The sequence below is a fragment of the Strongylocentrotus purpuratus genome, unplaced genomic scaffold, assembly GCF_000002235.5.
Source record: "Strongylocentrotus purpuratus isolate Spur 01 unplaced genomic scaffold, Spur_5.0 spur5_scaffold_17, whole genome shotgun sequence".
Classification (NCBI taxonomy): Eukaryota; Metazoa; Echinodermata; class Echinoidea; order Camarodonta; family Strongylocentrotidae; genus Strongylocentrotus; species Strongylocentrotus purpuratus.
The window spans coordinates 3,378,283-3,393,104 of NW_022145602.1; the positions used below are offsets into that span (position 1 = coordinate 3,378,283).

The 14,822-nt window shown below is 37.4% G+C and overlaps 2 protein-coding genes across 2 annotated transcripts in view; both read left to right on the forward strand.

Annotated features, from left to right (window-relative positions):
• Positions 1–1,992: 1,992 nt before the first annotated feature.
• LOC115925001 (receptor-type tyrosine-protein phosphatase H-like) lies at positions 1,993–9,628 on the forward strand. The gene is made up of 3 exons (XM_030988111.1): positions 1,993–2,071; positions 7,424–7,696; positions 9,366–9,628. Exons 1-3 carry the CDS (start codon positions 1,993–1,995, stop codon positions 9,626–9,628), a joined length of 615 nt encoding a protein of 204 aa, XP_030843971.1.
• The window catches only part of LOC584110, a 156,611-nt gene continuing 149,203 nt past the window's right edge, over positions 7,415–14,822 (forward strand). The window contains exons 1-7 of the mRNA XM_030988112.1: positions 7,415–7,696; positions 9,366–9,617; positions 9,914–10,171; positions 10,672–10,926; positions 12,042–12,146; positions 12,890–13,051; positions 13,667–13,891. Coding sequence (XP_030843972.1) covers positions 9,949–10,171; positions 10,672–10,926; positions 12,042–12,146; positions 12,890–13,051; positions 13,667–13,891 — 970 coding nt within the window. The 5' untranslated portion in view covers positions 7,415–7,696; positions 9,366–9,617; positions 9,914–9,948. The remainder of the gene's footprint in view (positions 7,697–9,365; positions 9,618–9,913; positions 10,172–10,671; positions 10,927–12,041; positions 12,147–12,889; positions 13,052–13,666; positions 13,892–14,822) is intronic.

The window sequence follows — 14,822 nt, forward strand, 5'->3', positions numbered from 1 at the left end:
TTTAAAATACCTTTTATATGATTTTGGAGGGCCTTGGTTTTTTTAGAGGACCTATAATAATATGTTATCATATTATATTATGAGTTGTGCCCCAAGGGAGATGGCACTGTAGGAGAAAAGAAATAATTATTTTTGTGCACGAAAAACAGGAGCGTTGTCTGTGAATACGTCACAATCTACTGACAAACTTTCCAATCTGAGAATCACTTAGCTTCAGTGGTCTCATATTTCAAACACTCATAAACTCTTTTATTATTGGTCAGTTTTTTTTCAATATTGTACCATTCTTTTTTTTTAATGATTTTCCTGCTTTGAATTCATAAAAATAAAAATATTACAAGGTCGGATTGCTCTTTTTAAGAGTAATATTTTCTTTGAATTTATGTCTTCCAGCTATCCACTGCACAGATACCCGGACCTGTTCAGGATCTTGTCATCAATGATATTCAGCAATGGGGGTTCACAGCGGCCTGGAATCAATCAGCTACTGGCAACACCGCTGAGTTTTACAATGTGACCATAACAAATACGAACACCAATGATGTGTATGAGAGATCCTTACTCCCCAATGATGATAGGTCATATGAGATCGATCATCTCTACGATGATACCACTTACACGTTCAGCGTTGTGGCTGTCAACTCTGATGGCCAAGGGGGTACACCAGTTGAAATTACTGGCATCAATATTCCAGGTAAGTTACTTTTTTTGGAACAGAAATCCCATTGACGTTGTGATCATAATAGGCCCGTTTACACATAACAATAAGTGCGATTTGGATCACGATTCAAAGATAATTTTTTTTTGGCGACCATACACACACACACACAAAGAATTCTCGCTTGATGGCAAGAACGTCCAAACTGCCCATGCACGAATCTCAACGATGTTGTGTGCTTGGAATCCTGGGAGTAAATCAATTTATTTTTGATTCTCAATAATATTCACACACACACAGCTCCCGGCAAGCTATCGGATTATTCTGAAAAATCAGAAGACTTACTGGGAATTGGATCGCGATACAAAAATTGATTTTTAAATCTCACTTTTTTCTGTAGGTGTGAACGCCCCTATTGTAAGATTATAATTTACACATTTGTAATTATTTGATTTACATTTAGCTTTGCATACTCTGTCGTCATAGGGGCAGCCTTGACCTATAACCCTTCCCCTTTATCTCTATTCTTCATACTTCCTTAGTTCTGCCCTTTCCCATTCTTACCCGTTCAACCTTGCCTGCCAAAGCAACCTCACTCTCTGGGAAGCTGTTCACATCGCAATGAGATAGCGCGGTCTATCGTAGAACTCTCTTTTTTCTAGCGCGCGCTAGACGGCGCTATCTCTCGTGGCCCATCCCCAAGAGGTGCTCCAGTGGCACGCCGTTTTGGCTTGCCGTGGCTCGCTGTTGGGCGGACCGAAACGACGTTGTACCTTCCAAATCGCTGAGATAGCGCGGTCTAGCGCGCGCTATCTCTGCCGGTGTGAACAGCCTCTGTTATGACTATCCAACCTTCAACTCACTCAACACCCGACACTCTTTCCCTCCATTGGTTACTTTGAGTTCCTTCTTGCGAACTTATAATTGGTCACTACTACTTATTGATATTGTTAACATGTCAGCCATCTTGGCAGCCATCTTGGCAGCCATCATGGCAGCCATCTTGGAAGATGTATTCAAATTTTAAAAAGTCAGTGCACCTCAACTCTAGAAACATGTAGGACTGAATTTTGGTGTGTCTTAAATTTATGAACCTCGCCTATTATGGTCATTCCCACAAGAAAATTGAAAACCATATGTGAAATTACCACAGATGTGATTAAGTATTTTTTACCACAGCAGAATTAATAGACCACAAGAATTACCCCCATTTTAACTTTTTAGAGTGTTAAATATACAATGATGAAATTACAATATTTTTATTTTTGTTTGTCATCCTAGCTTGCCAACTATGCCTGAACAGTGCAACTGAAGGGCCAAGCTTTTTCCGCCTGATGTTCCCTGCTACTGGTGTGACCACCCTTCTCTCTGGAACATCAGTGGATGCGTCCACGCAACTTACGGGAACCCAGCGTACAATCAGCCCACTGTTAACATCCACATTTTTCCTGGGGCTTCAAGGGGGTTTGCTGTATGAACTGCAAATGACAGACCCTAATACACAAACCATTGTTTACTCATCTCGTTATAGAACAGGTTGGTGTAGTCTTTAACTTATACCGTGCTATTTGTGTTAAGGAAACGGTATGTATTCAACTAAAAATTGCACCTGATGCAAGGTCAAAACTCAGCAAAAGTTGAGTTTAAATACCCTTTAAAAACGTTATGTCAACCCTTACCAAAGAAAACTGCTTAATAAGCCTTCGATAAGCCTTCGCTAAGCTATGGTGGCCCTGAAGGGACATCGCGAATAGACTAAATCGTGAAAAATATGCGATAAAATTCACGATATCGTCAATTTCGTGAATCTCTTCGTGAAAAATATGCGATAAAATTGACGATATCGTGAATTTTATCGCATATTTTTCACGATTTAGTCTATTCGCGATGTCCCTTCAGGGCCACCATACTAAGCCTTCACAAAGCCTTCAAAGACTTCATAAGCCTTCGAAGGCTTGTTTTAGTCTTCGACTGCTTATTAGTTTGCGAGAGCTAAGCCTTCAAAGACTTTCATATAAGCAGTCCAAAAATGTTGACTGCTTATTAAGCAGTCAGTTGAAAATAAGCCTTCAAGATAAGCAGTCGCTAAAAATAAGCCTTCAAAGATAAGCAGTCACTTTTAAAGAAGACCGCGAAGGCCTTCATTTTCCAAATGTGTGCTGCCATCTAGTGGTAGAAGGCGAATAGGCCAACCGGTAATTTTCAAATTCAAATCTTCACTGAGACTCTGAGCTGAGCTGAACGGCGCATATTTCAATCATTACTTTGCAATTTCGCCAGATTTGTCTTCCTGTAAAACCCACAGTATAGGGAATAAGGGGTAGATTATTTACACCAGGAAAGAAGAATTTTGAGAGTATTCTAGAGCAAGAATTTAACAAAATGAGAAAGGATCGAATTTTGTTACCAAGATTACAGTCCCACACAAGCACTCTTGTGTTGGAGAAATACGATCAACTTTGCTTTGCACTGGACTGCTAGCTGCTGGAGCTACTTTAAACATCTTCATTTTGTCCAGAAGGTGAGTAATACAATTACACAATACGAAATTGAGTTTGCTTTCTGTACAGATTAGGAAATTGCATGGTCATTGATTTTGTAAATACTTGTTCACAAATATATTTGAGCAAATTAGCGCAGGCCGCAGCTGCAGTTGATGACGGAAGGTTTAGGTAATATAGGCAGTCGAAGGTTTGTACCCAGTGGACAACGCTCGAAGGTTTAGGGGATAAGCAGTCGACAACGAAGGTTTAGGTGATTCAACGACGAAGGTATAAGCAGTCAATGATGAAGGCTTAGCTAATTTGCATATTAACTTGGCTGTGGGAAGGCCTACGGACTGCTTATAAGCCTTCGAAGGCTTAGGAAGGTTTAAACACGACTGCTTATATAGAGCTTCATTATAAGCAGTCGACTGCTTATTTAGAGCTTCATTATAAGCAGTCGACTGCTTATTTAGAGCTTCATTATAAGCAGTCAAAGCTAATTTGCATATTAACTTGGCTGTGGGAAGGCCTATCGACTGCTTACAAGCCTTCGAAGGCTTGCAGCAATACATTGACATGCATGTTGCAAATGAAGGCTTGCGACTGCTTATATCGACTGCTTGTGACTGCTTATGCGACTGCTTAGCGAAGGCCTTCAGTTCGGTAAGGGTGGAAAGCTGAATGAATGTAGAATAAAAACGTAAAGAAATCAAGATATATTTTCTCTATCACATGTAGTATTGCACAAAAGCAAGTTAAAACCTCATTTTCAGTACCCCTCCAAATTACAAGTCAAAAGGGGTAAAAATTTACTGCAAAATTTTCGGTGACAACATCACATGTGGACCCGATCTTGACTATTTACCTTAGGCAAGTAGACATGCTTAAAGGGATACCGGTAGTTGAGTTTTGTTGCAGATAGTGCTACACACAATAATTTTTGTTGTGAGATAATGAAAAACAAAATCATCTTTGATCATAATCGGTTCAGAGATGGCTAAAATATCCATAAATCTAACGATTTCTAATATTGGTGGTGCCCCACAAATATTTGATAACTTGATTAAATCGGCTGTTGAAAAAACGAGATGATGCCTTATATGTTTTATTCAAGTCAATGCCGATGTTGGCTTTTTGTTGACTTTTTTGTGTTGGTTATAATCTGAAAAATCAGCCGGCCCGGGTATTGTTATTATTAATTAATTAATTAATCAATGGTCAACATATTTTTTTGAAAGTGTAGCTGAATTGGTATGATGGTATTGGCTAAATTTCACACATTTTTTGGTCTAAAATTACCTTCATAGCAATTTAAGGTCCTAAAAGAGCACTCAAAACATCATTAATAACAAAAAGAGCAATAACCATCCACTCTCTAAAGGCATTTGTGGTCTGAAACAAGAACTCAACTATCCCTTTAATTAATACAAAGTCATTGTGAATATACATACTCCATGTAAGATGATGTCATAAAGTCGAAAGCTAATTTTTTAGGTCGACAACTTTCGATATTCAAAGCTTTCCATTTTGAGTTTTCAGAGAGCTTTTACTCCTCTGACAGAGGCTGAAATAGCAGTTAAATGATATTATTGTAATCTATGGCCTATCAGCTCTCTATTGGGTGTTTAATGAAGAAAGTTAGACAAAAGTCAAAGTTCTTTCTCATGGCTTTAGGTCTTGTGTCAGGTTAAAATGAGTTGAAATATTTCTAAAATTACAGGTAAGCATTTAAAGGCGGGCTGTACTAGTTGAGCCAGAAGGGATTAGACCACCCAGCGAGGTCACTGACGGGTGGCTATCTCATTAACTCAGCTCTCAATTAACATAAGAAAAGAGGATCATGGGGGACCAACAGGCACCGATTAGGGATTTTTTCTATATAGAGGGAGCAAGTAATACAGTGTAGTTTTAATGTAAGTAAAAAAATTGATGAAAATTTTGAGAAAAGGGTAGTGCTTCTCGTCAAACATCTCACAATAAATGTATCAACAGCAGACGTAGCGCTTCTCGTCAAACATCTCACAATAAATGTATCAACAGCAGACGTAGCGCTTCTCGTCAAACGTCTCACAATAAATGTATCAACAGCAGACGTAACGCTACTTGTCAAACATCTCACAATAAATGTATCAACAGCAGACGTAGCGCTTCTCGTCAAACGTCTCGCAATAAATGTATCAGCAGCAGACGTAGCGCTTCTCGTCAAACGTCTCACAATAAATGTATCAACAGCAGACGTAGCGCTTCTCGTCAAACGTCTCACAATAAATGTATCAACAGCAGACGTAGTGCTTCTTGTCAAACATCTCACAATAAATGTATCAACACACCATCAGCGTCACAGCATGATGGATATGAGCATTATCAATTGTTAATAATGTTTTTATGCCTCCGCCACCGAAGGTGGTGCCGGAGGCATCATGTTTTCGGGTTGTCCGTCCGTACGTCCGTACGTCCGTCCCGTTTGACCGTTATCACAATATCTCAAGAACCATTTAAGATTTAAACTTTAGACTCGGGAATAGTATTTATCACCATAGGAAGACGATCTGATTAGATTTTGGAGTACGTAGGTCAAAGGTCACAGGTCACAGAGGTCAACTTATGAAATTCCTTGTATTGAGTTTGTTAGCGCGATATCTCAAGAACCATTTTAGATTTAAACTTCAAACTTAAGGATAGTATGTATCACCATAGGAAGACGATCTGATTAGATTTTGGAGCATGTATGTCAAAGGTCAAGGGTCACAGAGGTCAACTTATGAAATTCCATACATTGAGATTGTTATCATGATATCTCAAGAACCACTGGAGATTTAAACTTCAAACTTAGTGATAGTGTGTATCACTATAGGAAAACAATCTGATTACATTTTGGAGCACGTAGGTGAAAGGTCAAGGGTCATAGAGGTCAACTTATGAAATTCCATACATTGAGATTGTTATCATGATATCTCAAGAACCACTGGAGATGTAAAAACTTCAAACTTAAGGATAGTATGTATCACCATAGGAAGACGATCTGATTAGATTTTGGAGTACGTAGGTCAAAGGTCAAGGGTCACAGAGGTCAACTTATGAAATTCCATACATTGAGATCGTTATCGCGATATCTCAAGAACCACTGGAGAATTTTCACTTCAAACTTAATGATAGTATGTATCGCCATATCATAATATCTCAAGAACCACTGGAGATTTAAACTTCAAACTTAATGATAGTGTGTATCACCATAGGAAGACGATCTGATTAGATTTTGGAGCACGTAGGTCAAAGGTCAAGGGTCACAGAGGTCAACTTATGAAATTCCATACATTGAGATTGTTATCATAATATCTCAAGAACCACTGGAGATTTAAACTTCAAACTTAATGATAGTGTGTATCACCATAGGAAGACAATCTGATTAGATTTTGGAGCACGTAGGTCAAAGGTCAAGGGTCACAGAGGTCAACTTATGAAATTCCATACATTGAGATCGTTATCGCGATATCTCAAGAACCACTGGAGAATTTTCACTTCAAACTTAATGAAAGTATGTATCGCCATATCATAATATCTCAAGAACCACTGGAGATTTAAACTTCAAACTTAATGATAGTGTGTATCACCATAGGAAGACGATCTGATTAGATTTTGGAGCACGTAGGTCAAAGGTCAAGGGTCACAGAGGTCAACTTATGAAATTCCATACATTGAGATTGTTATCATAATATCTCAAGAACCACTGGAGATTTAAACTTCAAACTTAATGATAGTGTGTATCACCATAGGAAGACAATCTGATTAGATTTTGGAGCACGTAGGTCAAAGGTCAAGGGTCACAGAGGTCAACTTATGAAATTCCATACATTGAGATCGTTATCGCGATATCTCAAGAACCACTGGAAAATTTTTACTTCAAACTTAATGATAGTATGTATCACCATATCATAATATCTCAAGAACCACTGGAGATTTAAACTTCAAACTTAATGATAGTGTGTATCACCATAGGAAGACATTCTGATTAGATTTTGGAGCACGTAGGTCAAAGGTCAAGGGTCACAGAGGTCAACTTATGAAATTCCATACATTGAGATTGTTATCATGATATCTCAAGAACCACTGGAGATTTAAACTCCAAACTTGTTTAAATTGCTCTATGGCGGAGGCATCATTTTCGACTGCGCGCAGTCAAAATTCCATCTAGTTTATTTGTATAATTCTTCTTCTTCTTTTTATTATAATTATCATTGTTATTGTATATATCTTATTATTTACATCCTCTTCTTTTAAGTTCCTAATCCGGCAACAAACCTTCTGCTGAGCCCTGATTCCAGTACCAGCGTACAAGTGACGTATGAGCAGCCTATCGGAACTCAGTACCACAAGTATGATGGCTTCAGGATCACATATGGTGGTCAAGAACGCTTCGTGGGAAGTAGTGACACGTCGGTGGTAATCGATGGTCTACAAGCGGGGATTTCATACACCTTTGAAGTTCAGACCTTCAGTGGCGAGTTAGCTGATCGTAAATACTCTACTCCTGCAACCGGTGACATAGTTCTTGGTAAATGCTTCTCTTTTTTTATTGTATCCCCCAGGCAGTGTGCTGAAGGATACTTTGGTTCCAGCATTAGCATGACGCGTCATACTATTGTGTGCGCTCTAAATTTTGTACGGAGATGTATCTTGGTATAATCTACACATTTACACATTTGGGAGATGCTGCCCTCATTGTCCGTCCTTTATAGGGTCAAAGGTCATATGTCGACTATGCGCTCTAACTGCCACATTTCTTGACAGATTCCTTTCAAATTTTGTATGGAGGTGTGTCTTAGTAGAATCTACTGCTCCTAGTCTTGACAATAGTCGCGATCTCTAAAAGTACGTCGTCCTTTTGTTTCAGGGAAGGGAGAAGGGATCTTTGCCCCTCCTTTGAACATAAGGATGACACAAAAATCCCTGCCAGTGCATTTGCATCACGCGGCAATGGAGATTGCGATATTTCTAGTTTTCATGCATTTACTTGTAAACATGTTTACGAGGAATGCACAACTTCGGATTTAATAGTGGCCTTCGACTAGTTTTTTGCTCCTTATAATTAAAAAAAAATGCTTTTGTATACAGATTCAAATTGAAACTGCATATAATAGGATGTAAAGTTTCACTCTTTAATGTCTCGTTTAGAGAAAATTTTTAGTCAGAAAGTTGGAGCACACTTTCAGTCAAACATCACCAGCTACAACGTCTCTTGTCTTTCACAATTTTCTTAACCTGCCACTTCATTTCGGGATATTCCTTAAAGGCCAAGTTCACTCGAAAAATAACTTACTTTCAATAGAAGTAGAAAAATCAGACACACCAATCAAATTTTTTTTTAGCAAAATCGGATATCTAATAAGAAAGTTATGAATTTTTGAAAAAGTCTTTAAGACTATGGAACACTGAAAATCACAACACAAATTGGAATTCACTCATGAGTCTGCGACGTCATGTCGTCACTATCCACTAATTGTTTTCTTTATATTGATGATATAAATTTCCTATTTCCCCCCTAAGTATCTTATTTGTTCACACCAGCATCCAAGTTAGATTGATAGTAATATGTTTTTGTGTGGATGCAATAATATAGAGTAATTTTATTCAGTTAAATCATGAAAAATGTGACTTTTGATCAACTATTTAGATAAAAATCAGTAATTATGAATGTACAATATTCAGAAAATAGTATCAATTCTTCAAAGTTCATAACAGATTTTGTGCAATGTCATGCACACAATATGATAAAAATCATATAACCTGGGCAAAGGCATGGGGAAATCAAGTTTTTGGGGATAAAAAGAGAAACTAATGGGATCAAACTATATGAAGCAATTGATAAATAGTTATGACGGCACAAACTGATAACCGAATTGGCAATTTGTGTAGTGATTTCCATTGTTGTATAGTTTTTCATACTTTTTAAAAAATTCATAACTTTCTTACCAGTTATCAATTTTGCTCAAACTTTTTTTGATTGGTTTGTCTAATTTTTCTGCTTCTATTGAAAGTAAGTTATTTTTTGAGTGGACTTGTACCTTAATAGTCTGGTTCATTTCATAGGCCAACATTATAGAGGAATACAGGTATAATGATGAAGATGTCAGCAAGTAAACATCAAATATAGCCAAGTGATTTCTACATGCATTGTCCATGGTACAAATCATATGTGTATTAAATTCTGAACCCCTATACAGTTGATTTGTTTTTGGAAGCGAATGCTACTACATCGTTGTCAGTCGCGTGGGCCCTCCCCAGCATTGTAGGCAGTGGATTTCAGATCCGATACAGCATTTTGGGTGCTTCATCTTTCACCACTTTACCATTTGGTCCGACTGTAACCACTGCTACACTGGAAAACCTAGAGCCTGGTCAGATTTACAGGATCAACCTCTACATTGTGACATCTGAGGGAACAGACCTTCTAGCAGGAGCCGAATTTCAAACAAGTAAGTCATGATTAAAAACCCTGGGTAATTTTTATCATTAAATATTGTCATTGTTATTATTATTATTATTTTTCAATAAGTATTACCATTATTGTTATTAAAGGGAACCAAAACCTTCATACTAAGTTACTTTTATTGTAAAGTTTAAGATATTTGAATAAAATCAGTGAAATTATTATTATTATTATTATTATCTCCTCGCCGACGAAGGTGACTTGTTATCATTATTTTTACTATTATTATTATTATCATCATCATCATAAATAATGCTTCTTAATATTTCATTTTGTTTCTAGTTCCTGATGTTGTGAGTGATATCTTGGGGGAAACCATGGACACCAGTATAGCTTTATCATGGACCCCTCCTCCAGGCAAAGCAGATTATTACCTTGTCATGTACGACCCTCCGTACGGGTCAACTATTACGCCCTCAGAGGCGTCCAATCCGGAATTCTCCATAGAAGGGCTGGATCCCGGAATTGATTATGAAGTTAGCATCATATCCGTAGCTGGTTCGGCACGGAGTTCTGCAGCAAGTGAAACTTTCATGACAGGTGAGACGATGAATTGTAGAGGTGTCATAGTTGAGTCGTTAAATCACTTGACTGGAAATGCGAAGGTCATAGGTTCAAGCCCTGACATGGCACTTCAGCCCTTTGGCATGGTATTTACATTGACCATGGATTACTGTTGGAGAGACTTAAATCACTACTAAATCTACCTATATCAGTATATATTATCCATTAAACACTTTTTTATTTGATCTTGGAGATACAAGTTTCATCTGACTAAATCACTGCTACCAACATGTGTTTCAATTTGTTTTCTCTTAATGACTCTTATTTATGTGCTTTTCATATCCTGAAGATATGAAAGTGATCCTACTCAGATGAATCACTGCGACCTTATTTTTTATCTATTAGTTGCTTCTTTTTTTTTCTCCAATGTTTAAGATACAAGTTTGATCTTACTTTAATACATAAATCACTAATACCTAAATAATTTTTTTATCTATTTTCTATTTAATAATTACTATCTGTTTTATTTTGTTCAGATCTTGGAGATACAAGTTTGATTCGACTGAAGGAAATCACTGCTACATCTTTATCTGTGACCTGGAGTCCCAATGAGTTTGCTACTGCATACACAGTCTCCATTTCCCCAACTGGGGGAAACCCTGCGTTTCCCGTAGCTGCTTCCGATAGACTATTTGCTGAGTTTACTGGGTTGTCAGAAGGTACTCTGTATACAGTCACATTGGTAGCAACTCCCTCTAGTAGTTCTCCTTTGACAGCTGACTTCAAAACAAGTAAGTGAAATACGGGGCCCTTTTTCATGAAACCTTTTATCAATAGCAAGTTACAATAACTGTCATAAGCTACTAAAATCAGGGCATTCGATTGACTGAGAGCAAATTTGTCATAGACATTTTGCTTTTGTTATTGATAACAAGTTTTATGAAACAGATCTCAGAACCCCCATGGGCGTTCAAACTTTTCTTCACGTCTGAATCAATCAGATTTGCCTCCTTCAATTGCACTAGATATATTTATTGTCCACACCTCAATAGTTCTACAACATACAAAATGTGAACCACTTGGAATTTTTTGTTGTTGCAGTGTTTCAATGCCTCATATCTTAACAGTGTATTGGTTCATATGTGACCCGGCACCACAAAACCAACAAAAAGTCGCAACCAGCGATTCTCCGTAATCAGCTAGGGGTGGGGGTGTCATTATTTATTTTACATGAAATAGTTTTGTCTTTTATACACTAGCCTAGCGTTTGGTGATGCTGCCACCGGTATTCCATCTGTTATAGGGTCAAATGTCATATTATGGTGGCTGCCTTTTGTGTGCTCTAATCGCCACATTTCTTCACAGATTTCTTTCAAATTTTCTACAGAGATGCACTATACTCTAATCTACACATATATTGTTTTGGTGATGCTGCTCCTAGTCTTGACAATAGTCGATGCTACTAGTGGTAATCTCTAAGTCACCCTTTTGTTTCAGGGAGGGGAGAGGGGATCTTTGTCCCTCCTTCAAACATAATGATGACACAAAATCACTGCCACTGCCATCGGATACATTCGCATTGCATTGCAATTCGGATTGCGATATTTCTAGTTATTATTATTGATATTATTATTATCATTATTTGTACTAGTATCATTATTGTTTTATAAGTATTGATATTATCACTATAACTATAGCTATCACTATTATTACTAATATTATTATTATTATCATTAATTTGTCCACAACCTAATGTTCAGTTTTGGTAAAAGAGAAACCAGACATCAAGACATCTAGGGTCACCAGTTTGTTTACTATGTAAATATATGTATTCTTCTGAATAATATTTTGCTGTTCTTAGTACCCAAGCAAGTGATTGTTGCATACTATCTTGATTTCTTTTTAGATCCCTCCCCTCCAGGCCCTATTTCACCAAGCAATGTTCTTCCACGAAGTGCTACATTATCTTGGGGTGCTTCATCTGGTGCTGACGAATATAGTTTCACAGTGTGTAAGTATTTTTTACTTTTTTTATTGAGAAAACGTAAATGCAAATGTAACAAATCAACACAGAGCATGAGCTGCAATTAATGTCTAACATTTAGGGCTTTGTAATTCAAGGGCCAAACCTAAACGATCATAGCATGTTTTTTTCTCAAAGGCCAAGACCAAGATCAAAAACATAAGACCAAGACTCAGACTCACAAATCTTTTACTACTTTTACTACTACAACTACTACTACTACTACTTCTACTACTGCTACTACTACTACTGCTACTACTTCTAATACTACTACTTCTATCATTACTACTACCACTACTACTACTACCACTAGTATTTCTACTACTACTACTACTACTGCTACTACTACTACTACTACCACTACTACTACTACTACTACTACCACTAGTACTTCTACTACTACTGCTACTGCTACAACTTCTACTACTACTACTACTACTACTTCTACCACTAGTACTTCTACTACGACTACTACTACTACTACTGCTGCTACTTCTACTACTACTGTTACTGCTGCTACTAATACTACTACTACCGCTACCATCACTACTACCACTACTTCTTTTTCTACTGCTACTACTACTATGACTAATACCGCTACTATTACTACTGCTGATGACATTTAAATATTGGCTGTCATTTTAAATGCATTCCATTAATGAGGAATTTGTTATTTGTCTTTTCTTCTCACGGTGTTATATATGGCATTCCCCTTCTTTTTGTCTGTCCAGCTTCGGGCGAAAATGTGATCGTTAAAATGCGCACAGCTGATTTGTCAGTGGATCTTACGGAATTGGAGCCAGAAACATTGTACTCTGTCGTTATTTTTGCTGAATCAACCCAACAGGGATTAACTAGCCAGAGTGGAGAACAAAGTGTTGATTTTGAGACACGTAAGTAGACAGAATACATGTTAAAGCGATACTGAACCAATGAACTTTTTGCCCTTGAATACTGTAATTCCCACTTTGCATATTAAGGACTCGATTAGAGAGTCAACAGCGTAGCTAGGAAAGCAGCGAGTTTAATAAGGGACCGTACTGCTACAGCTTACCTGAGATGACACTAGTACAATATGGCATCTATCAGGAGTAAAAGTTGGTCTGATAGAAATAATCAAAGATCTATTTACTATAATGAGAATGATGTAGAAGTGTTGTGGTCCAGTGGAGAGGTCACTTAATCATGGATCACAAAGTACAGGGTTTGAGTCCCTGCCAGGGCACCAACATTCTTTGTCAGAACAGTAATCTACTTTTGCCATCCTTAGCCCAGATAAGGTGAATGGTAAGAGCTGTTTATTGGTTTGCAACATTGCATAATGATCATCTTCTTATGTATGTATCTATATATATAACAAATAATTCAATCTTGGAAATCCTCTGTCACTGTAATATCTACAAATGATAATTAAAATCCCCAAGAGTTCAATTCTTCACTATAACCGGTTTAAATTTTCTTTCGTCACTCGTGTGTTTATGTGTAATTTTTTCCCCTTTTCCTTACAGTCCCAGCCGTTATTTCGTTAGGTACAATCACCACCACCTCTGTGCGTGTCTTAGGAACATTAGACACACAGAGGATTGAATACACTCCTAGTGGTGGCTCATTTATTTCTGGGTCTCCAGGAGTCCAAGGTGTGACATTTCTGGAAGACTTGACTCCAGGGCAGGAATACACAATCACCATCACAGTAAATTCTGCCAATGTGGATCAAGTAACATTCTTCACATGTAAGTCTGTCGTCTTGATTTGATTTGATTTTGTTTGATTTATTTTCCACTCAAATATCCACAAGTTAAATGACCTATATAAACCATACAGTATTACAATAAATAATAGAATTATAAAAGTAACGAAATACTGACAAGTATGTTCGTAATAAAATAAGTTTACAGAATACATTTAAGTTTGAGAATAAGGCACAATATTATATATTGCTTGATTTAACTGTCGTTCTAAATTGTAAGGCTCGTTTGCATACATGTATGAGCTGGTAAACGACAACGCGTTTAAAAATTATGAGTATATTGAGCACAACATCTTTATTTACTGGGTGCAAGCCAAAATTTCTTTGGAAGTTGAAATTACTCAAAGGAAGCCTAACATTCAAAGTTAGCAAATCGTCCTAATGGGGAACTAATGAATATCAATTGATGTACATATAGGACCTTTGTTGCATGCAGGTATTTTGTTTTACCACCTTTTGCTATTCAATTTAAAAACCTTCACCAGTCATCCAATGTAGTTTCTCAAATTTCCCCACATGTACTGTACACAATGCAGAATTGTCACTTGGTGGATTATATGAATAGTTCGTTAGCGATAATTTAAAAAACATTTGAGGTACCGGTATAGATATAAAACTTCATGGGCTTATTCTTTATGAGATAACCCATCTTTATGTCAAGTTTCAGGATTTTCGTTAATCCTCTGGCCGAGATCCCTAGGGTGAGAAAGCACCAAAATAATGCGGCTTTCTTAGTATTAAAGGTGACAAGAAGCAGCGAGGGGCAAGGGGCAAAAGTCAGAAATTTCTTCGACTAGAAGAAAGAAATAAGTCATCAAGCTTTTGATGTGCTGTTTTAGCTACAAAATCCTGTGACAAGCCAAGAAAAATTAAGGAGAAAACGACTAGCCTTCAGCCCTCTTCGAACTCCCTAT